Below are 24,974 nucleotides of genomic sequence, written 5' to 3'. Positions count from 1 at the left end.
GGCAGGGAGTCCCAGAGGGTGGAGCTATTGCTTTCCTTCAGGCTGATGCCAAATGGAGGGGACTGCCCCACCCAGGAAAAGGCCATCTGCAGTATGGGAGGAGGTCTTAGGGACCCTGGTGGCTGTCTCTAGGAGCTTAGGAGTAGCTGTGAACAAGAGTTTGTGCATGATAAGGCAGACCAAGCAAGAGAAGTAGATAAATTGGAGGAACCCAAATTTACAGAACCCAAATCTCTCAGTAAATTGATTATGGATGAGTAAGGCTCTTTACAAAAGAAAGCAAGATAATGAAATAAACCTGGTAGACCAAAGCATTAAGCAAGTGGCCACTTGCCCAGCTTTTACAAAGTCTTCCATAACTGAACTATAAATAAAGCAAAAGCACATTTCTTAAAGGACAATTAGGAGTGAGATGTATTTGTAGGAAAGCGGATAAGAGGCCTAAAAATTCCTGACATATCCAAAATTCTTTTGTGAATCTCTCCACTCCTCGACTATCACCATCTTGTGTTGATTTGTAGATAATTTGTTGGTACTAAATATCTGTACGAAAGGGACCTGCATAATAGGCCTTGGCAGGTGGACAGGTAAATAGTCCCTTGCTAAACCTGTTGTATTAGTGTCCTATGATTGCTATAAAAAATTACCACAAAACAATACACGTTTATTATCTTACAGTTCTGGAGGGTCAGAACTCTGAAATGAGTCTCACTGAGCTAAAATCAAGTTATTGACAGGCTATATCCTTTCTGGAGACTAGAGGAAAATTCTATTCCTTGCTTTCCCAGCTTCAAGACACTGGCTGCTCTCCCTGGCTCTTTGGCCCTTTCTCTGTCTTCAAAGTCAGTAGTGTAGCTTCTGCAGATCCGTACTTCACTCCCTGACTTTGACTCTGACTGTTCTGCTTTCTCCCCTTTCACCTAGAAGGACCTGGAATTGTATTAAACCTAACCAGATAAGCCAGGATACTCTGCCGTTTTTTGAGATCTTTAATTTATTCATATCTGCAAAGCTCTTTTTGCTATGTAAAGTAACATTCACAGAATTTAGGAAGTAGGATGTGGCTATTTAACATTCACAGATTTGGGGAAGTAGGATGTGGCTATTAAGGTAAGGAACATTGTCTTCTCTAACACACTTGGTTAACCCAAACATTTCTGACTGTAGGTGTCTTTACAGGTTCTTAGCTACATAGGAGTTAGACTTTATAATGGCTATAATTTTGTTTTGAAATTTATTTTATTTTATTTATTTCTTGTATTTTTCTGAAGTTGGAAACAGGGAGGCAGTCAGACAGACTCCCGCATGCACCTGACTGGGATCCACCAGGCATGCCCACCAGGGGGCGATGCTCTGCCCATCTGGGGCATCGCTCTGTTGCAACCAGAGTCATTCTAGCGCCTGAGGCAGAGGCCATGGAGCCATGCTCAGTGCCCGGGCCAACTTTGCTCCAGTGGAGCCTTGACTGCGGGAGGGGAAGAGAGAGAGAGAGGAAGGAGAGGGGGAGGGGTAGAGAAGCAGATGGGCACTTCTCCTGTGTGCCCTGGCTGGAAATCGAACCTGCGACTCTTGCACGCTGGGCCAATGCTCTACCACTGAGCCAACTGGCCAGGGCCAAAATTTATTATTTATGGCGTTGGATATAATCTATAATTTAAATTTTTTTACTTAAAAATTATTTAATTTTAAAATTGTGTAAATATTCATTTTGAGCCAAACTGACAATAGTGTCAGAAAGCAAGATCTGAAATGCTCCTTGACTTTTTTTTTTTTTTTTTTTAGATTATGTTGGTGTTTGAGGATTGTGGTGGTATAGAGGTTAGTAAAGACAGTATTTAGAGACTGGAGTTTTACATTAGAAAAAGAGGTATTTGGCAAGGTTTTGAACAAGACTAAAGGAAAAGAAGAAATCTTGTACCAAACTATGTTAGAAAATTTTAACTAAGCAAATAAATCCTTTATCTTATAAATATAATTTGAGCCTGGCCAGTGGTGGCACAGTGGACAGAGTGTTGACCCAGAGTGCAGAGGGTGCTGGTTCAATCCTGCAGCTTGAGCCCAAGGTCACTGGCTTGAGCCCATGGTTGCTGGCTCCAGCCTGTGATCGCCAGCCTGTATCTCCAGTTTTATCTCCAGTCAAGACACTGTGAGAACCAGTCAGTGGATTCACAACTAAAAGTGGAGCAACAAGTTGATGCTTCTCTCTCACCCTTCCTCCCTCCCTCCCTCCCTCTCTCTCTCTCTCTTTCTCTCTCCCCACACTTTCCCTCTCTCCTCCCCCTTTTCCCTGCCTTTCTCCCCCCTTTCCCTACCTTTCTCCCTACTTTCCCTCCCTCCCTTTCCCCTTTCCTTCTCTCCCTTCCTCTCTTCTCAATAATAATAATAATATTTGAAATAGCAGATACCTATTTAATTGAAAGTCAAAATGATAAATATTTTGATTCCCTTTAAAAACAAACCTGCTTGTTTACTTTTTCTGGTGTTTAATAAATATATTTTGTGTTAATAGCCAATATATTCCTGATTGTTTATTAATGTATATAATTTATCCTTATGTTTTATATTCTAACAATATATTTTAGAAGATAATAGGGTATGTTGTAGTTGTCATTTTTATTCTCATGAGAACAGCTATGTTAATTTTAATGGTCCTTCTAGGAAGAGAGTTTGTGTTGTTTGATATTATCTCCCAACTTTGTTGTTAAACAGTTATTTGAAAAGTATTATCACTTCTGATGTTCTCAGCTCTGAGAAGTATAGGATACCCACTCTGCTCTCAATATGAAACTTAGCAAACTGTCCACAGGGGGCAGCAGCCGGAAGCTTGCTTTCACCTGTGTTTTCATTGACACTGGTAACTGTAATTGAGTAACTTCCCTGTCTTCATTCAACCTATGAATTTAGGTTTTTTCACCTGCAAGAATGAGGTACTAGGTAGGATCTGTCATGCTTGTAAGGTGCTGATGAAGATCAAATGAGATGGAATGCAAAAGCTTTTGAAAATTATAAAGCCCTGCCCTGACCAGATAGCTGGGTTGGTTAGAGCATCATCTTGAAGGACAGAGGTTTCTGGTTCGATCCCTGGTCAGGGCACATACAGAAACAGATTGATGTTCTGTCTCTCTCTCTCTCTCTCTCTCTCTCTCTCTCTCCCAGCCTCTCTCTAAAATCAATAAAATAAACATTTAAAAAGAAAGAAAAAAATTACAGAGCTCTGTAGAAACACTGATACAGTACAGTAGATATCAGACTGGTGGAGACAGAAAGTACTTGTGAAGGATCAGTAAGGAAAAGGGGAACTAACATTTACTGAAACCCTCCATGTTCCCAGTTGTTTCCCACCATGATCGCCTCCACTTCTGCTCCTTATGGCCCTAGCCAAAAATATGTTAAGAAAGAGCCTGACCTGTGGTGGCACAGTGGATCAAGCATCAACCTGAAATGCTGAGGTCACCAGTTCAAAACCCTGGGCTTGCCTGGCCAAGGCATGTATGGGAGTTGATGCTTCCTGCTCATCCCCCCTTCTCTCTCTCTGTCTCTCTTCTCTAAAATAAATAAATAAATAAATAAATAAATAAATAAAAATAGTTAAAAAAAAAAAAAAGGAAGACCCAGAACATTGCTAATCTCAGAATTTGTGGAAAAACTGGAATGGCAGAACTTTGACAAGTAGTTAATTAACATTCCTCTGAAACTTCCCAGTTGCTTGGGGTAATGATTCCTATAGGGATATATACCCTTGGTGGTATGAGAGAGGATTTTTGTTGATTCAGTTTGCAGTAAAGGGGGGAACCTTTGGAGAATCACCGATTGGGTCTGTGTATATCCAGAGGGACATCATGAAAGCACCTTTGGCTTTCATTTCTGATCTCTTTTTCTAGAAGATTCTGTATTATGGCACTTGTATAATCTTTCCAGCCTAATTAATCCTTTCTTTCACATTTATTTGAATACCTATTATGTGTTAGGGTCTGTTAGTGAGCCACAATCCTTAAGACCCAGTTACAACACTGAAGGACCTAATAAGAAAGACAGGTTCATAAACAGGTTGTCTTTGTACCATAAAATCCTTTATGGCCTGACCTGTGGTGGCACAGTGGATAAAGTATGACCTGGAATGATGAGGTCGCTGGTTCACAGCCCTGGGCTTGCCTGGTCAAGGCACAAATGGGAGTTGATGCTTCCTGCTCCTCCCTTCTCTCTCTCTCCCCCTTCCTCCCCCCTCCTCCTTCTTCCTTTCCTCTCTAAAATGAATACATAAAAGATATATTTTTTTAAATCCTTTATGGTTTCCTAATGGCTAAGAGGTTGTTTCAGCTTCTAACTTCAATGAATTGGGTTTTCCAACTTGCTGCCCTTCTATTTCTTTATACTTTTTATAGCTGGAAAAACCCTTTAGGGTCATGCTGTTTCATGCCACCGCCATTACTCCATCTTGGAATGTTCTACTTTTTCCTCTTCAAGTGCAAAGTGGTCCCATGCATTCATTAACTTAAAACTTTTTTTGTGTGTGTGTGTGGGAGAGACAGAGTCACAGAGAGGGACAGATAGGGACAGACAGATAGGAAGGGAGAGAGATGAGAAACATCAATTCTTTATTGAAGTTCCTTAGTTGTTCATTGATTGATTTCTCATATGTGCCTTGACTGTGGGGCTACAACAGACCGAGTGACCCCTTGCTCGAGCCAGCGACCTTGGACTCAAGCTGGTGAGCCTTGCCCAAACCAGATGGGCTCGCGCTGAAGCTGGCGACCTCGGGGTCTCAAACCTGGGTCCTCCACATCCCAGTCTGACGCTCTATCCACTGCACCACTGCCTGGTCAGGCTTAAAAATATTTCTTTTACTAAGCTGTGGCAATACAGAGGTGAGACCAGCTTCTGCTCTCAAAGGACTTTTGTTTAACTAGAAATTTAAAAATCTTCTCCCTCCTCTTAATGGTCATGTGTTTGCCACTGTCGGAGATGCTGCCATGTGTTGTATATGTTTTCTCTTTCCAGCAATGCTGAGAGCGCTCAAGGGCAGGTACCAGAGTCTTGCACAGTGCTTACACAATAAGGCAGGGGTCGGGAACTTTTTGGCTGAGAGAGCCATGAACGCCACATGTTTTAAAATGTAATTCTGTGAGAGCCATACAATATGTTTAACACTAAATACAAGTAAATGTGTGCATTTTATGTAAGACCAACACTTTTAAAGTATAGTAAGTCTCTGAATTCTTTTTAATAACATTGTTATGCTGTTGCTAATCAATGATGAATAAAGTACTTCTCACCATTAATGCGACTTCTGGTGCTGCAGTGTGTGGTATGTGATGGGAAGTGCGTTCCAAGTTTTTGGTTTTTTTACAGAGACAGAGAGAGGGATAGACAGGGACAGACAGACAGGAATGGAGAGACGAGATGCATCAATTATTAGTTTTTCATTGCGTGTTGCGACACCTTAGTTGTTCATTGATTGCTTTCTCATATGTGCCTTGACCACAGGCCTTCAGCAAACCGAGTAGCCCCTTGTTCGAGCCAGCAACCTTGGGTCCAAGCTGGTGAGCTCATCAAACCAGATGAGCCCGCGCTGAAGCTGGCGACCTCAGGATCTTGAACCTGGGTCCTTCCACATCCCAGTCCAATGCTCTATTCACTGCGCCACTACCTGGTCAGGCAGCTTTTTTTTTTTTTTTTTTTTTTTTTGAGACAGAGAGTCAGAAAGAGGGATAGATAGGGACAGACAGGAACAGAGAGAAATGAGAAGCATCAATCATCAGGTTTTTGTTGCGACACCTTAGTTGTTCATTGATTGCTTTCTCATATGTGCCTTGACCGTGGGCCTACAGCAGACCGAGTAACCCCTTGCTTGAGCCAGAGACCTCGGGTCCAAGCTGGTGAGCTTTGCTCAAACCAGATGAGCCCGCGCTCAAGCTGGTGACTTCGGGATCTCGAACCTGAGTCCTTGGCACCCCAGTCCGATTCTCTATCCACTGCGCCACCGCCTGGTCAGGCAGCACATTCCAAGTTTTGACAATCAGCTGGTCTGCGGGTTAAAGTGTTTTCATCTCTCCCCACTTGTGTTTGCTCGCCAACTCTGCTTGCTGTCATGCAAGTCTTTCCAAATCTTCATTCAATGACTTGAACTTATTCACCCACATGTCTGAGGCCTTCAGGTCAGCAGCTTGTAGCTCAAAATCTCTAACGGAGACACAAGGGATGTAACTCTGGCCTGCACTGTCCACGGCACACTCGTGTGGATGGGTGCTGAACTTAAAAAGACGAGTGCGCTTTGAATGACTGCAGGAGATTAGATGTGAAGCCCGCTAGCTGCTGGAGATCAAGATGTTGAGCAGGGTCATTTCCTGAGCATGCATCTTTAAACTCTCCCAGTTTTTCAAAGTGTAGTAAACAACCTGTTTCAGTGTCTGCGATGAAGAGTTCCAGCTTGTTTTCAAATGCAAACACTACTTGTTGAAGGGATAAGACTGTATTTCCTACACCTTGCATTTTCACATTGAGCTGGTTCAGATGTTCAGTCATGTCCACGGGATAGTAGAACTTTAGGAGCCACTCAGTGTTAGCTAACTTGGGATGCTTGACGTTTTTCATTTTAAGAAAAGTCCGGCCTGACCAGGTGCTGGCGCAGTGGATAGAACATCGGACTGGGATGTGGAGGACCCAGGTTCGAGACCCTGAGGTTTCCAGCTTGAGTGCGGGCTCATCTGGCTTGAGCAAAAAGCTCACTAACTTGAACCCAAGGTCACTGACTTGAGCAAGGGGTTACTCGGTCTGCTGAAGGCCTGCAGTCAAGGCACATATGAGAAAGTAATCAATGAACAACTAAAGTGTTGCAACGAAAACTGATGATTGATGCTTCTCATCTCTCTCCATTCTTGTTTGTCCCTATCTCTCTTTCTGTCGCTGAAAAAAAAAGAAAAGTCCGGATTTCGTTCAGACAAGCCACGAAACGGCTGAGCACCTACCCTCCTGACAACCAACGCACATTGCTGTGCAGAAGCAGACCAGGATAATTATTCCCAACTTCCTCCAGTAGTGTTTTAAACTGGTGATCATTTAAAGCTCAGACAACAATACAGTTGACCACCCAAATGACCAGCGACATCACCTCACCAAGCTGCTTGCCATACAGCTGAGCACAAAGCACCTTCCAATGTAGGATGCAGTGAAAACTTAGGATGGGTCTCTTTTCATGTTCACAAAGAAGCGCTACAAATCCTCTGTTTTTCCCCACCATACACGGAGCACCATCAGTACACATCGAAATAAGTTTATCCATCAGTAGATTTTTTTCTTTAGCGAACTCAGTGAAAGACTTGAATAAATCCTCCCCTCTGTTGTCTCTTTCATAGGCAAAATAGCAAGACTTTCCTCACATAATGTGTCACTGACAGCATACCTTGCAATCACGCTGAACTGGGATAAATGGCTTATGTCTGTTGACTCATCTAAAGCGAGAGAAAAGAATGGTGCTGCATTTATGTCCTTCACTTGTGTTGCCACAATTTGATTTGCTATCATGATGGTAGGATCGTGAACAGTTCTTGCAGACAGAGGCATGTCTTTTATTCGTTTTGATTATCTTGTCTTTATCTGAAAAGTCGTCAAAAAGTTCATTGGCAACATCAAGCATGAATGTTTTGGCATACTCTCCATCTGTGAATGGCTTTCCATTTCTCACAATTGCTAAAGCACCAGCAAAGCTAGCCGAATTCTAGTCACCTTGTTGGGTCCAAACACGGAGTTGCTGCTGACTAGCTTGCACTCTGCACAGTAGCTCTTGACATGCTTTCTTCCTGCTGTCCCCCAATGGATATTTTGATGCAAATGTAGTATGGTGTGTGTTGAAGTGCTGCTTTTTTTTTTTTTTTTTTTACTACAGTGACAGAGAGGCATAGATAGGGACAGACAGACAAGAACGGAGAGAGATGAGAAGCATCGATCATTAGTTTTTTGTTGCGACACCTTAGTTGCTCATTGATTGCTTTCTCATATGTGCCTTGACCGTGGGGCTGCAGCAGACTAACTGCCGGGGTCCAGCCCCGGGGGGAATCCAGCGTCCCACAGGAAGAGACGGCGTCGGCACGAAACTAGTGAGAGAGCCGAATTCTTTTTTAGCATTCACTGCCAGGCATCTCTGCCAATGGCTAGTCTAGCTTTATTTTTATACACACACACTAAGTTACAATCATATGGTATTCAGAATACATTGATTAATAATTGTTTTTGTTTCACTATAGTTACATATTTCTAGGCAACAGTTAATTCATTTCTATAAGCTACAAATCAGGTGGTAAGTCATGCTAAGTATAATTATACAATAACTGGAGTAGCAACAACAATATTGGCACAAACTTCTAAAAGGTCAGTATTGATTAATAACTATTTTATCTAAGGGTCTATTGTCCAGTCAAATTTTATGTGTCTACTATATTTATATACTAATTAAGCTCTAACTTTATTTTTCTCAGAGTGTTCTACCACCTGCAGGTCATGAGATTAGATGAGCTCATTAAGGATTGTCTGTAAATAGAGAGGTGCCTGCAATAGTAAGGGCTTAGTAAATGCTGGCATTACTCCCCCCATTACTATAACTGCTTGTATTACTATTATTATTGTTTTAGATTGGGAGACAATTGAGGTTTTAGAGCGAGAGATATAGACAAGAAGAGAAAGAGAGATGAGAAAAATCAACTCATTGTGTGGCACTTTAGTTGTTCATTGTTTCTCATATGTGCCTTGACTGGGGGGCTCTAGCCAAGCCAGTGACCCCTTGCTCAAGCCGGCAACCTTGGGCTCAAGTCAGCGACCATGGAATCAAGCTAGTGACCATGGGATCATGTTGACCCTGCACTCAAGCCAGCAACCTTGGGGGTTTCAAACGTGGGACCTCAGTGTCCCAGATCAATGCTCTATCCTCTGTGCCACTGCTGGCCAGGCTACTCATATTATCACTGTTTATTGGATATCTTACAGAACTGTCAGGTGAACGCAAATCTCTCATTTTCTTAGTAGAATCTCTTTCAGAAACCAAAAGTACATTAGGATTGCCTACAGAGAATATAGTACTAGGAGTTAGGTGATCCTAATAAGTTGTGCTGCCCAGTCATCCACCTATAAGCTGGATGGGCTCAGGCATAGGGTTTGCGTCCTAGCTTTACTTTGTATCAGCAGTGAAACCTTTTTGAACTTCGTCTCCATCTGTAAAAGGTCACCTTGCAGGGCTGATAGATGGGTTCAGGGAGATAAATGTCCTTCCCTTTTCCTTTCCTTTCCTTTCCTTTCCCCTCTTTTAGGGACTAGGACTCTGGGCCAAATTTTCTTCTCCAGAACATGAGATACTCTCTGTTTTCTGCTTTTTAAAAACCTATCCCAACTTATTAGCCCCTTATAATGATAATCTTCCCTTGTGCAATGTGATTCATTGCATTAATTAAATAATAGTTTGTCTTTGTTTAATTACAGCTTAATATCCTTAATGGGGTGTAGAAGACACTGTTGCCTCATCAGCAACACATTTATTCATTTTGAATGTAAATAGTGAAATCTAATGGTTTTTCCTAAAGACTCCAGCTTTCAGAAGAGAATGGTTATGTTCCTACTTAACCCCTGAAGATAGGGACAACATGTAGCCCTGTGTAGTCCTTTTCTTGGTAGGTTCTCGAGTGGTCTTCAGGAAGTATATTCAAGGAGCAGTTCTAATACCACAACTACTAAGGCTGTTTGATGAACAGCATGGACCACTCATTCTAAAAGGGAGTAAATTCCCAGCATTAGAAATGTCCAAGCAGTTACAAACTTCTAGTAATAAAATAAGTCAGTCCTGGGATGTAATGTACAGCATAGTGACTCTAGTTAATAATATTATGTTGTATATTGGAAAGTCATTAAGAGTAGATCTTAAAAACTTCTCATTAAAAAAATTTATAACTATGATGACAGATGTTAAAAAGACTTATTGTGTTGAATCATTGTGTTTAAAAATGGATTATACACTTTTATTGTAAAAGATAGATATGCCCCCCAAAAGGGTTTTTTTAAACCCCTTTTGGCTATAATCTCATGACCCAGAGAGAACCTTTGTAAACATTTGGTATGTCCATGTTCTCTTAGATTTTGTTCTGTGGATTGTCCCTCAAATAGGGTTGTGCTCTATATACTGTTGGTAATCTGTTTTATTTCTTTTTTAGAGAATGTGATTTAAGACCCATCAAACCATGTAATTTTTCTATGCTTGTTAGGCTCTCAGATTAATAGAGAAATACTGTAGTAGCCCATCAATATTGTCTTTGTGTTGTTTAATTTTCTGGCTAAAAAGTTTTAAGTTCTCAAATACTAGAGATCATTTGCACTGTGTGGTTTCTTTGGAATACTTTTCAAGTAGTTTCTTTAAGTAGTTATACCCACTCTAAGTATTACCTATTACCTTTTTTTAATTGCTGAATTTATTGGGGTGACATTGGTTAATAAAATTATATAGGTTTCAAAAGTACCATTGTATATAATACATCATCTATATATTGTGTGTTCACCACCCCAAGTCAAGTCTCTCTCCATCACCATTTATTCCCCCTATACCAACTCTTCTACCTCTCCCAACCCCTTTCCCTCTGATAATCTCCATACTGTTGTCTGTGCCTATGAATGTTTGTTTTGTTTTATTTTGTTTCTGCTTAAGCTTTTCACCTTCTTCACCAAGCTCCCCAACCACCCTCTTTTCTGACAGCTGTCAGTGTGTTCTCTGTATCTATGAGTGTGTATTTTTTTTGTTAGTTTATTTTGTTCATTAGATTCCACATATAAGTGATTTCATATGGTACCTATCTTTCTCTGACTGGCTTATTTCGCTTAGCATAATGCTCTCCAGGTCTATTCATGCTGTCGGGAAAGGTAAGATTTCCTTCTCCTTTTTTTATGGCTGAGTAGTATTCCATTGTGTAAATGTATCTACCACAGCTTTTTTTGTTTGTTTGTTATTGCTTTTAAAGAGACGGGGAGAGAGAGAGAGAAGCATTCATTTGTGTTTCCACTTAGTTGTACATACATTCATCAGGTTGCTTCCTCTATGTGCCATAATCAGGGATCGAACCCACAACCTTGGCAGTTGGGACGGTGCTCTATCTCAGTGGTTGGCAAACTGTGGCTCTTTGGCCCCTTGAGTGTGGCTCATCCACAAAATACCATGTGCAAGTGCTACCTCGATAAGGAATGTACCTACCTATATAGTTTAAGTTTAAAAAATTTGGCTCTCAAAAGAAATTTCAATCGTTGTACTGTTGATATTTGGCTCTGTAAACCACTGCTCTGACTGATGTAACTGGCCAGGACTTACCACAGCTTTTTTTTTATTTTTTTATTTTTTATTTATTCATTTTAGAAAGGAGAGGGGGGGAGAGAGAGAGAAGAGAGAGAAGAGGGGGAGGAGCAGGAAGTATCAACTCCCATATGTGCCTTGACCAGGCAAGCCCAGGGTTTCGAACCGGCAACCTCAGCATTTCCAAGTCGACGCTTTATCCACTGCACCACCATAGGTCAGGCCAGCCACAGCTTTTTTATCCACTCACCTACTGATGGATGGTGAGCTACTTCCAGATCTTGGCTATTGTAAATAACACTGCACTGAACATGGGGCCCATTACCTTTTTATATACACAGTTTCTTCACAGGAGACGAGAAAATATAACAATTTTATTTTTATTGATTCTATGACTTTCCCACTAAAATAACTGCTTAATCATAAAACAGATCCATATTTGGACTTCTAAGCATTTATGAGGCAACTTCTTTAATTAGATCTTCAGAAGTTCTGTGGCCCTAAATGGAGTGCTTCCAGAAAGCTGCCATAGAACTGTACAGAGTAGAATAGATTGCTGCTTGCATCATCTCTTCTGGCATTTAACAGAATTTAATCATAGTGCCCTGGAAGACAAATACTCTCATTTATTTCTTTATATTTTATTTTTTATTTTTTTACCCCCCTCCCCTAGTGTCTATGTGGCTGTATCTGTAAACATGGTGGTTACAAGTGGAGGAAGGTGGGGTTCTACTGGCATCTAGTGGGGTAATGGTGAGTAATGCTGCTAAATACCTTACAATGCACAGGAAAGCCTGTGTGCCCTATCCCTCCCTAAGAATTATCCAGGTCAAAATGTCAGTGTTGCTAAGGTTGAGACTCCCTGCTTTGGAAGCATTTTAAAGACTTGTGTCCAACAACAACCGAACACTTGTGTCCATGCTGAACACGTGAAGGCAAAGTTAGAAATTTAATGCTGATGAAGTATGTCATACAGTTCTCTAAATATTTTTTTATTGATTGATTTTAGAGAAAGAGGAAGGGGGAGAGGAAGAGAAAGATAGAAATAAACATTGATTTGTTTTTCTACCCACTAATGCATTCATTGGGAGATTTTTTTTTTAATTTTAATGGAGTGACATTGATAAATCAGGGTACATATGTTCAGAAAAAACATCTCTACGTTATTTTGACATTTGATTATGCTGCATTCCCATCACCCAAAGTCCAATTGTTTTCCGTCACCTTCTAACTGGTTTTCTTTGTGCCCCTCCCCTCCCTCAACCCCCTCCCTCTCCTCCCCCCCTCCCCATAACCCCCACACTCTTGTCCATGTCTCTGAGTCTCATTTTTATATCCCACCTTTGTATGGAATCATACAGTTCTTAGTTTTTTCTGATTTACTTATTTCGCTCAGTATAATGTTATCAAGGTCCATCTGTGTTGTTGTAAATGAACCAATGTCATCATTTCTTATGGCTGAGTAGTATTCCATAGCATATATGTACCAAAGCTTCTTAATCCACTCATCCACTGACGGACACTTGGGCTGTATCCATATCTTCGCTATTGTGAACAATGCTGCTGGGGGTGCATTTCTTCTTTTCAAACAGTGCTATGGTGTTCTTGGGGTATATTCCTAAAAGTGGGGTAGCTGGGTCAAAAGGCAGTTCTATTTTTAATTTCTTGAGAAATCTCCATACTGTTTTCCACAGTGGCTGCACCAGTCTGCATTCCCACCAGCAGTGCAGGAGGGTTCCCTTTTCTCCACATCCTCGCCAGCACTTACTCTGTGTTGTTTTATTGATGAGCGCCATTCTGACTGGTGTGAGGTGATATCTCATTGTGGTTTTAATTTGCACTTCTCTAATGATTAGTGATGTTGAACATTTTTTCATATGCCTATTGGCCATCTGTATGTCCTCTTTGGAGAAATGTCTATTCATTTCTTTTTTCCATTTTTTGATTGGATTGTTTGTCTTCCTGGTATTGAGTTTTACAAGTTCTTTATAAATTTTGGTTATTAACCCCTTATCAGATGTATTGTCAAATATATTCTCCCATTGTGTAGTTTGTCTTTTTATTCTGTTTGTATTGTCTTTAGCTGTGCAGAAGCTTTTTAGTTTGATATAGTCCCATTTGTTTATCCTGTCTTTTATTTCACTTGCCCGTGGAGATAAATCGGCAAATATATTGCGAGAGATATCGGAGAGCTTACTGCCTGTGTTTTCCTCTAAGATACTTATGGTTTCACGGCTTACATTTAAGTTTTTATCCATTTTGAGTTTATTTTTGTGAATGGTGTAAGTTGGTCTAGTTTCATTTTTTTGCAGGTAGCTGTTCAATTTTCCCAACACCATTTATTAAAGAGGCTGTCTTTGCTCCATTGTATGCTCTTACCTCCTTTGTCATATATCAGTTGTCCATAGAGCTGTGGGTTTATTTCTGGGTTCTCTGTTCTGTTCCATTTATCTGTATGCCTATTCTTATACCAGTACAAGGCTGTTTTGAGTACAGTGGCCTTGTAGTATAACATGATATCCGGAAGTGTGATACCTCCTACTTTATTCTTCCTTTTCAAGATTGCTGTGGCTATTTGTGTTCTCTTTTGGTTCCATATAAAGTTTTGGAATATGTGTTCTATATCTTTGAAGTAAGTCATTGGTATTTTAATCGGTATTGCATTGAATTTATATGATAAATTGCTTTGGGTAATACAGACATTTTAATGATGGTTTATTCTTCCTGACCATGAGCACGGTATATGCTTCCACTTGTTTGTATCTTCCCTGATTTCTTTTATCAATGTTTTATAATTTTCCAAGTACAAATCTTTAATCTCACTCGTTAAATTTATTCCTAGGTACTTTATTTTTTTGGTTGCAATGGTAAAGGGGATTGCTTCCTTAATTTCTCTTTCTGACAGTTCATTGTTAGTGTATAAAAATGCCTCTGATTTCTGAGTATTAATTTTATATCCTGCCACCTTGCTGAATTCATTTATCAGGTTTAGTAGTTTTCTGACTGAGACTTTAGGGTTTTATATATACATTATCATATCATCTGCAAATAATGATAGTTGTACTTCTTCTTTTCCAATTTGGATGCCTTTTATTTCTTTTTCTTGTCTGATTGCTGTGGCTAGGACTTCCAGAATTGTGTTGAATAAGAGTGGTAAAAGGGGGCACCCCTGCCTTGTTCCTGATCTTAAGGGGATTGCTTTTAACTTTTGCCCATTGAGTATGATGTTGGCTGTGGGTTTTTCATAGATGGCCTTTATCATGTTGAGGTATGTTCCTTGTATTCCTACTTTGCTGAGAGTTTTGATCATGAATCGGTGCTGGATTTTATCAAATGCTTTTTCTGCATCTATTGAAATTATCATGTGGTTTTTCTCCTTCCTTTTGTTTATGTGATGAATCACATTGGTTGATTTGTGAATATTGTACCAGCTTTGTCTTCCAAGAATAAATCCCACTTGATCATGGTGTATGATTTTTTTCATATATTGCTGGATCTGGTTTGCTAATATTTTGTTGAGGATTTTAGCATCTAAATTCATCAGGGATATTGGCCTATAATTTTCTTTCTTTGTGTTGTCTTTGCCTGGTTTTGGAGTCAGAATTATACTCGCCTCATAAAAGGAGCTTGGAAGTCTTCCTCTTGAATTTTTTGAAATAGCTTGAGAAGGATGGGAGTTAGTTCTTCTTTGAACATTTGGTAGAATTCACTTGTGAAGCCATCAGTCCCAGGACTTTTCTTTTTTGGGAGTTTTTTGATAACTGTTTCAATCTCATTTGTTGTAATTGGTCTTTTTAGGTTTTCTGATTCTTCCAGATTAATTTTTGGAAGATTATATGATTCAAGGAATTTGTCCATTTCATCTAGGTTGTCTAGTTTTTTTGGCGTACAGTTCTTCATAGTATTTTCTAAAAATATTTTGTATTTCTGTTGTGTCAGTTGTTATTTCTCCACTCTCATTTCTAATTTTATTTATTTGAGTCCTCTCTCTTCTTTTCTTGGTGAGTCTGGTTAAAGGTTCATCGATCTTGTTTACCTTTTCAAAGAACCAGTTCCTGGTTTCATTGATCTTCTGTATTGTTTCTTTAGCCTCTATGTCATTTATTTCTGCTCTGATCTTTATTATTTCCTTCTTTCTACTAGCTCTGGGCTTTACTAGTTCTTTTTCTAGTTCTTTTAGATGCAGGGTCAAATTTTTTATTTGAGCTTTTTCTAGCTTCTTGAGGTATGCCTGTAATGCTATGAACTTCCTTCTCAGGACTGCTTTTGCTGTGTCCCATAAATTTTGAGTTGATGTATACTCGTTATCATTTATTTCTAGGAATTTTTTAATTTTTTTGATCTCATTGTTAACCCATTCATTATTTAACAACATGCTGTTTAGTTTCCAAGTGTTTGAGTATTTTTCAGTTTTTCTGTTGTGGTTGATTTCTATTGATAGTTTCATGCCATTGTGATCAGAGAAAGTGTTTCGATATGATTTCAGTCTTCTTAAATTTGTAGAAGTCGCTTTTGTGCCCTAACATGTGGTCTATCCTAGAGAATGTACCATGAGCACTTGAAAAAAATGTATATTCTGCTGCTTTAGGGTGAAAGGTTCTGAAGATATCTATTAAATGAAGTTGATCTAGTATGTCCTTTAAGTCTGCTGTTTCTTTGTTAATTTTCTTTCTTGAGGATCTATCTAGTGATATTAGTGGGGTATTGAAATCCCCTACTATTATAGTATTGCTGTTGATCTCGCCCTTTAAATCCATCAAAGTCTGCTTTATATACGATATATTTAGGTGCTCCTATATTAGGTGCGTAGATATTTATAACGGTTATATCTTCCTGTTGGATTGCTCCCTTTATCATTATGTAGTGACCTTCTTTATCTCTAACTATAGTCTTTGTTTTAAAGTCCATTTTGTCTGATATAAGTATTTCTACTCCAGCTTTTTTTTCATTTCCATTTGCGTGAAATATTTTTTTCCATCCTTTTATCTTCAGTCTATGTGCATCTTTTGTTTTAAGGTGTGTCTTTTGTAGACAGTCTGTGTATGGGTCCTGTTTTCTTATCCACGCAGCTACCATATGTCTTTTGATCGGATCAATTTAATCCATTTACATTTAAGGTTATTATTGATATATAATTGTTTATTGCCATTTTATTCTTTAAAACTGTATTCCTCTTGTTTACAACAGGCCCCTTAATATTTCTTGCAGCCTTGTTTTGGTTGTAGTGAATTCCTTGAGTTTTTTTTTGTCTGGAAAGCTTTTTATTTCTCCTTCAATTTTAAACAATAGCCTTGCTGGATAAAGTAGTCTTGATTGTAGGCTCTTGTTTTGCATTACTTTGAATATTTCTTGCCATTCCCTTCTGGCCTCAAGTGTTTCTGTTAAGAAGTCGGAAGTCATCTTTATGGGGGCTCCTTTGTAGGTGATAGTCTTTTCTTCTCTAGCAGCTTTTAATATTTTCTCTTTATCACTTAGCTTTGGTATTTTAATTTTGATATGTCTTGGTGTAGATTTCTTTGGGTTTCTCTTTAATGGATTTCTCTGTGCTTCTCGAACTTGTGAGATGTTTTCCTGCCTTAATTGAGGGAAGTTTTCAGCTATGATATGTTTGAACAACGTCTCTATCCCTTGTTCTTTCTCTTCTTCAGGAACCCCTATGATGCGGATGTTATTTCTCTTCATGTTGTCACAGAGCTCTCTTAGAGTTTCCTCAGACTTTTTGAGTCTCTTTTCTTTTTTCTGCTCTGCTTCCATGCCTTTATTTATCTTGTCCTCTAACTTGCTGATTCGATTCACAGCTTCATCCATCTGCTTTTAATTCCTTCCATTGTGTTCTTCATTTCTGATATTGTATTTGTCATTTCTGACTGATTCTTTTTTATTATTTCAATGTCCTTTTTTATATTTGCTATCTCTTTATTTAGGTGTTCATAATGACTATCTATTGTTGTTCTGATATCTTTGGGCATCCTAACAATTGTTATTTTAAACTCTGCATCTGGTAATTTGGTTATATCTTACTCATTCAGGTTCCTTCTAGGGATTTCTCTTGATTCATTTGTGTAGCATTTCTCTGTCATCTCATTTTGTCTGTGTAAAAGAAGGTTTTGGCCACTGGAGTCCACTGGGTGTTTCCTCTGTGTTCCCTATGTGTGGTCTGTCTGCAGTCCCACCACCCCCTCTGCTGTTGCTGCCTGGGGTGTTCGGGTATGGGTGTTGCTGGTGCCTGCCCCCTGGGGCTGTTGCTGTGGTTTCCACCTCTCCTTCACAAGAGTGGCTGTGATCACGTGCTCATTATACAAGCCTAGGTGGACTTGGCCTTCGCCCAGTCCCCATGGGGTGGCGTCATGCTGGGCCCTGAGGGCAGGGGTGAGCACCTTTGCTCAGCTGCGGGTCTCCACCTGATTCCAGGCTTTCGCTCGCCCTGCAGGAGGAGCCTGCTCGTGGGATGGCTGCAAGCCTTGGCTCCACAGGCCCGTGGGACTGCGTGCCCACACTCAGTAGCGGGACTCCGCCTGTTCTGGGCTTTTGGCTCCACCCCCCGGGAAGGAGCTGGCTCCCAAGTCAGGCCACAAGCCTCGGTTCCACGGGCAGGGCGGGGCTCGGCTGTGCTTCTACACCGTTGCTTTAGGGCGAGTCTCCATCTCTTCCGGGGTTCCTGCTCTTCCCCCCCCTCCAGGCTGGATTGAAGGCGGCCCGCAGCTGGGCTTGACCACTTTCGAACGTCCCCTCCTCTCCAGCTGGGCAAGACTGAGCTCACACCTGGGCCTCAGTGGAGGCCAGCCAGCTTCCGCCCTCTCCGACAGAACCGGACTTCTGCATCCCGCCGCCGCCTGCCCTCGGGCTAGCCCTCAGCCATGTGGGTGTGGGCGCTGCAGCTCAGACCCTAAGACTCACTACTGTAGTCCTGAAAGCTCCCTCCTCCTAAGCAACTCTGCACTGAGTGCCGTGGGAGACCTTGTTTGGCTGGTGTCCTGCTTCCCTTTGCTGGTATTGCTGTTTCCAGGGGAAATATTCACTTCAGGTTTGGGGAGTGACTTGTCCCAGGGGTTAGGGTGGCTGTCTCTCAAAATGTTTCTCCCTGTGTCTCCTAGATTACACTCTCTTCCTGCTACTCAAGTCCTCTCCTCTCTCCCATCCCCCAGAGCTCCGGGTGAGTGGTTGTGAGAGAGGTTTTCTGTGCGGTCCCTTTAAGAAGAATCCTGGGTCTGAGAAGTCGATCTTTCTCACAAACAGTATCCTGACTTGTTTCCAGCTAAATACTGTCCATACGCCTCTTCTAGGCTCTGGGGCTGCAGGCTGGGCTTAGGACCCTCCCCTCTCTGCTAAACTCACTTCCCGCCACGCAAGTCTCTCCCGGCTGCCGTTCGGTCCAGGGAGCTGGGCAGCCCTCTCCGCGTTTCCGCTTTTCCTACCAGTCTCAGTGTGGCTTCTTCTGTGTTCCTTGGTTGAAGAGTCCTCTTAGTTTAGTCCAAAGTTGGTTTTTCCAGATGATGGTTCTTAAAATTATTTTGTAATTCACTTTGGTTTTGGGAGGTAGAAGTTGGTATGTCCGCCTACTCCATCGCCATCTTGTCTTCTACTCTCATTTATTTCTATAGCCTTTTGCTATATGTACTACTAAACCACAACAACCCCTCAGGTATCTGATGAACTAAAAATAGGCACACACTTGTAATCATAGGTTCATAGCTGCATTTTTTGTACTATATATAGAATTCTGAAATTATTTATAAATGGATTATAACTGAAGTTAAAATGTTTACCATCACAGTTATTTATGGAATTACTTTTAAAGCCTGAACATTTTCAGTGCGGCAGGGTTGGGCAATAAGCACCAGCTTTAAAAAGTTTATTTTTAGAGCTTCCCTATATGGTATCATAGCACATTCAGACCATGATATAATTACTGGCTTTTTAAAATAAGCAACGTGGCCCTGGCTGGTTGGCTCAGTGGTAGAGCGTCAGCCTGGCGTGCGGGGGACCTGGGTTCGGTTCCTGGCCAGGGCATATAGGAGAAGTGCCCATTTGCTTCTCCACCCCCCCTTCCTTCCTCTCTGTCTCTCTCTTCCCCTCCCGCAGCCAAGGCTCCATTGGAGCAAAGATGGCCCGGGCGCTGGGGATGGCTCCTTGGCCTCTGCCCCAGGCGCTAGAGTGGCTCTGGTCGCCGCAGAGCGTCGCCCCGGAGGGACAGAGCATCGCCCCTTGGTGGGCAGACCATCGCCCCTGGTGGGCGTGCCTGGTGGATCCCGGTCGGGCGCATGCGGGAGTCTGTCTGACTGTCTCTCCCCGTTTCCAGCTTCAGAAAAATTAAAAAAAAAATTAAAAATTAAAATAAGCAACGTGAAGGAATTTTACTTAATTTACATAATATATGTTCAATATGTATATTGAAAGGCTGGACAAATCTTTACAGTGTAGTTAACTATACTTTTCTGTTATGCAGTAATACTTTGGCACTAAAATAGAACAGTCTGCTAACATGCCACCTCCAGGTGATATTAATATTCCAGGTGTATAGTAAGTTCTAGCTTCATTGCCTAGTTTGGGGTTTACTCAGTGCAGAAGAGAAGTTTACTTATAGAGGAAAGGGGCAAATTGGATGAACAGGAATTCCAAAGTAATCTCTAACTTCTCAAGTTTTTCCTAAAAGTTTGGAATTGTTAGGAACCTTGCACCTTTTGTTTCTGCACATTCTCTGAGGAGCGGGGTTATGGTTTATAACTACCATTATCAGAATTATCTGGCATTAAGTAGATCTTCAGTAAATATCTGGTAAATGAGTTGGTTGTGCTTTCGCTTTATACCCTGGGAACTTTTTTGCTATTATTTACCAATAAACTCAGGTCAAAGGTGATCTTTGCCCAGTTTATATATTTGTCTGTGTTGGAGAATATTATAAGTGATAGAAGGTGCTTTCTATTTGTCTTGAATTACTACAGTGCCTTTGCTTGATATTATTCACATATAGCAGATGAGAAAACTGAGACTCAGAAAGGGTCAGTTACTTGAACACAGCTAGTAAAAGATAGGTAGGGGCCTGCCCCGGCCTGCCGCCTAGAATCTGTATTCATCTCCTGTCCCACAGAGCACAGGAAACTGGGATCTCAGCATTTACAGTTCATCTCGCGAATTATTCTTGGTACCAGTAGAGGTGTATGTAGGAAATTAGTCTTTGTGAAGCACAAAGCAGTCTAGAACCTGCATGCATTTTATAACTTCTGGTAGGTACTTTAGCTCTTCCATTACTAGGAGGTCCTGAATCTAACCAACAGTTTTCCCCCAGGAGTATTTCTGGTTGCTTGGAAATTGGGAATGGAGGCAGGACACTGGAGGAGGATGACCAAGAGAAAAAGTCAAGTAAGTGTAGGTAGGATAAGGGATCAAAGTTAGCTTGCTTGTTTTTTAATTGTGAAACAATTAAAATATCAAGAAGAAAAAGTATTGTAATGACCATGCACCCACCATAAAGCTAACTTTTGATACTATGTTTGTTTCAGATCTCAGAGATAAAACATTACAGATAAAACTGAGGCCCGAGTATAAGCCATTTTGTATTAGAGTTTTATTTATACGTTAGCATTTATATTTATATTGACAAATATAATTTTGGTACATTCATGTTTAACTGTTTTATAATGTTTTAGAGTATGAATATCCCCCTTTATTTTCTAGCTGATAATTATGTGTTTCTGGTTACTTTGCGCTTATACCCAGTGCTACAATGAACATTTTCTTACTTTGCCCTTTGTGCACATGTTAGTTACTCTGCGGTATATGCCTAGAAAGGAATGGCTAGTGCACCTTCCCTTTTACAACATCTTCTCAGGTAGCAATCTCAAGTAGGGGCCAGTTTGCCGCAGGTGACAGTGCGTGAGTAGGGAGGGGCGCGATGTTGGGCATGATGGGAAAACTCAAAGAAAATCAGAAGTATATCAGTAGGGTAAAAGGATTTTCATGCAGAAAAAGGAAGCTGTCAATCTTAACTCTTCATTTTTCTTGTTTTAGATCAAGAATGAGTTTTTATTGAGCTTAAAGGAGGCTTTTCTGTCAAGTACGCTGAAAAATATGCCCGATCTGTTTGTATGCTTCACAATCCGCTGAATGATCTATTACTTGCTGGAATGCTACATAAGAACAAGCAAAATGGAATGACTTCTTTATGTTTTCTAGGGCAGGTGAAATTTGAATAACATATTATGAGGGAGATAAATACTTAAGTCCTACCATTTAAAAAAAAAAGCCATAGTAACTTTCTTATATATTTTCACTTGTGAGTGCAGTTTAAGTTGAACTTAGACTTGGGTCTTCTGAGATATTAACAAATTCTAATTATGATTTCAAACCTTTGTGTCAGTTAGGGAACACTATACACACTAAAACAGCACATATACTACTCACAAAAATTAGCAGACATTTCAAAATGAACATGCAGCAATAAAAAATCTCCTAATTTTTGTGAGCAGTGTAGTTGTGTTTATATGGGTCTATTAACTGTCCTAACCATATTCTCTCTCAGCTTTCTGCCAGCTTCTTACACTTCTTTTTGCCCTTGTTCGCTCTTGTACTAGTATTTAGGAAAATGTAATGGTCTAGAAGCTTGTAACGAGGAGGACGTCGAAAGGGAAGAGAGGGAGAAAGCTTGGATCTGTGGTTGTAATATGTTCCCTACACCCCACAAAGCTGAGCTGAAGGCAGGTTCTGGTTAATACTAATCAGAAAAGGTGGGTGCTCTGTTTGGCACATGCTGGAGCTTCAGGAATTGGAGCCCGTTCTTTTTTTTTTTTTTTTTTTTTTTTCTTTTTCATTTTTCTGAAGCTGGAAACAGGGAGAGACAGTCAGACAGACTCCCGCATGCGCCCGACCGGGATCCACCCGGCATGCCCACCAGGGGCCATGCTCTGCCCACCAGGGGGCGATGCTCTGCCCATCCTGGGCGTCGCCATGTTGCGACCAGAGCCACTCTAGCGCCTGAGGCAGAGGCCACAGAGCCATCCCCAGCGCCCGGGCCATCTTTGCTCCAATGGAGCCTTGGCTGCGGGAGGGGAAGAGAGAGACAGAGAGGAAAGCGTGGCAGAGGGGTGGAGAAGCAAATGGGCGCTTCTCCTGTGTGCCCTGGCCGGGAATCAAACCCGGGTCCTCCGCACGCGGAGCCCGTTCTTATTATTACATTTAGTGAGCCCTCTTTGCAAGGAGTAGGATTGCTTACCTTCAGGGCCTTTTGTACACCTCAAGGTGGTATGGGAATATTTGAAAACCTGTGTCTTAATCTCTGATTTAAATGCTTCATAGATCAGGTGACTACTTAGAACCGTTCCCTCCCACAGGGTTTTCTCTGTGTGGAACGGTCTCTCCTCTGGTCCTCTCTGTGTTAATCCTGTTCACTTTGTGGTTCTCAGACTTTTTGTTTTCAGGATTCCTTTACACCCTTGTTCTTGTTTGTTTATTTTTTTAGGTGAGAGCAGGGGAGATAGGGAGGCAGACTCTTATAGGCACCCCTACCAGGATCTACCTGGCACCCAATCTGGGGCTAATGCTGGAGTACTGAGCTATTTTTAGTGCCTGAGGCTATCCAGTGAAGCTATCCTGAGCACCTGGGGCTGTGCTCAAACTAATCCAGCCACTGGCTGCAGGGGGAGGGGTAGAGAAGCTGATGGTTGCTTTTTCTGTGTGATTGACTGGGAATCGACCCTGGGACGTCCATACACTGGGCCAATACTTTATCCACTGAGCCACCTGCCAGAGCCTCCATTACACTCTTAAAAATGACTGAGGAACCAAAGAACTTTTATTTATGTGGATTACACTGACCAATATTTACCTTATTAGAAGTTAAAACAGTAATTTTAAAATACTCATTTATTTTAAACAACAATAAATCTCATTACTTTAACGTAAATTATGTTTTCACAAAACAAGTTTTTTGTTTTGGAAAACGTGGTTAGAAGAGTGGCGTTGTTTCACATGTTCTGTATTCCTCTTCACTGTCTAGCTATTGAAGACATCTGGATTCTCTTATCTGCATTGGATCTCTTGTGATATCAGGGCTCCCAAGCCCCGACTCGACTCAAGTCTTCAGGTCCACAACACAGACTGTATAGGCTCTGAAAAACTATTACATAGTCCTGAAGAGATGGAACTGAAAAAGACAAATAACTTAGTGTCCTTATAAAAATAGTTTGCCCTTACGGGACCCCCTAAAAGGGTCCGATTCTACTCCTTGAGATTAGTGGTCCGGTGTGGTTTTTGTTCGTAGTTATATTTCCAGCTCTTAGCACAGGGCCTGCCCTGTATCGGACATTAGGTAAATATTTGGATAAATAAATGAGTGAATGAATTCTAGTTGACTTCTTGAGTTCAACTTGATTGTGGAATTTCTCTTATAATGTAAGAAGACCTACTCTGAATTATATACTTGGGATCTACGTTCACAACATGTTTTTTTAGACTCTATTCCTAAGACTGTGGCAGAGCCATTATACCCTGAGTTCACACAGTGTTCTGTTCATACTCTGTTAGTCTTCCCCATTGTACCCCAGTATAAGTCTTTGTTTACCTGTGTAAGGCCAGTGGCCGTGGCCACGCAGATGCAGGTTCATATTGGATTTGGGCAGACAGTAAAGGAACTGTGGAGCCAGAAAATGGTGGGCCATTCTGTTTATTAGAGTCTTGTAATGGCGGACAAGCACACAGGCAGGGAAAACTGCTTCCCTTTTTCTCAGGGCTCCCAAGCCCCGACTCTACTCGTCTTCAGTTCCACAACACAGACTCATTCTCTGGACTCACAGGCCCCCACCAGCCTCAGCACTCTCCAGCAAAACAGGTGGGGTGGAAATACCCCTTCCCTGGCAAACAGCCGCCCCTCCCCACTGCAGCAGGCAGTCGGCAATTTGTGGTCTGCCACCCTGAGGGCAAGCACCCGCAGCCTTCCATAGACTACACACACGTGGTGCTGCCCCAGTACAAGCGAGCAGACCTAAACACACTTGAAACACATTGGTTTGCCCAACAACCTGCCACCTCAACGTCTAGATTCTTAAACTTATTGAGAATAGGGACTGTGACTTATTTATCTTTTCAGTCCATTTCTCCATGCCCCACTCTAGGACTAGCATATCTTGGTATATAGTAGACACTGAAATAATTGTTGAGAGTGCCATATTTCACTTGAAAAGATACATATGTTACAATTGCAAGTGAATGTAAAACTTTTTAACCTAAGAGAAATCATCTTCCCAATGCATGGATTACTGACAGTTTCTGACTTGTTTTGCATATCACTTTGGGGGCGGGCAGAGACAGAGAGAGTCAGAGAGAGGGACAGATAGGGACAGACAGACAGGAAGAGAGAGATGAGAAACATCAGTTCTTCATTGCAGCTCCTTAGTTCATTGATTGATTTCTCCTGTGCCTTGACGGGAGTGGGGGGGGCTGCAGCAGACTGAGTGACTCCTTGCTCAAGCCAGCGCCCTTGGGCTCAAGCTGATGAGCTTTGCTCAAACCAGATGAGCCTGCGCTCAAGCTGGCGACCTTGAGGTCTCGAACCTGGGTCCTCCACATCCCAGTCCAACGCTCTAACTACTGTGCCACCACCTGGTCAGGCACATATCACTTTCTTATAGAGTTGTTGGGTAAACAAGTGTTAAGTTTGCTTGCTTGT

The 24,974-nt window shown here is 41.4% G+C and overlaps 1 protein-coding gene across 5 annotated transcripts in view; it reads left to right on the top strand.

Annotated features, from left to right (window-relative positions):
* Positions 1-24,974, top strand: part of ENOPH1 (enolase-phosphatase 1) — a 65,718-nt gene that overhangs the window by 16,503 nt on the left and 24,241 nt on the right. For 4 of the 5 annotated variants that reach the window (XR_010731924.1, XR_010731923.1, XR_010731922.1 and 1 more), the window contains exon 2: positions 20,601-20,674. The exons of the other annotated variant lie outside the window; for it this stretch is intronic. Coding sequence is in view for 1 of the 4 variants with exons in the window: in XM_066280263.1 (XP_066136360.1) it covers positions 20,601-20,674 (74 nt within the window). In the remaining 3 variants the exon portion in view is untranslated. The remainder of the gene's footprint in view (positions 1-20,600; positions 20,675-24,974) is intronic. 5 annotated transcript variants of the gene reach the window in all.

This window comes from Saccopteryx bilineata, chromosome 5 (assembly GCF_036850765.1).
Source record: "Saccopteryx bilineata isolate mSacBil1 chromosome 5, mSacBil1_pri_phased_curated, whole genome shotgun sequence".
Lineage (NCBI taxonomy): Eukaryota > Metazoa > Chordata > Mammalia > Chiroptera > Emballonuridae > Saccopteryx > Saccopteryx bilineata.
The sequence above is the reverse complement of the archived record's forward strand: the minus strand, read 5'-3'. Positions and strand labels throughout refer to the sequence as shown.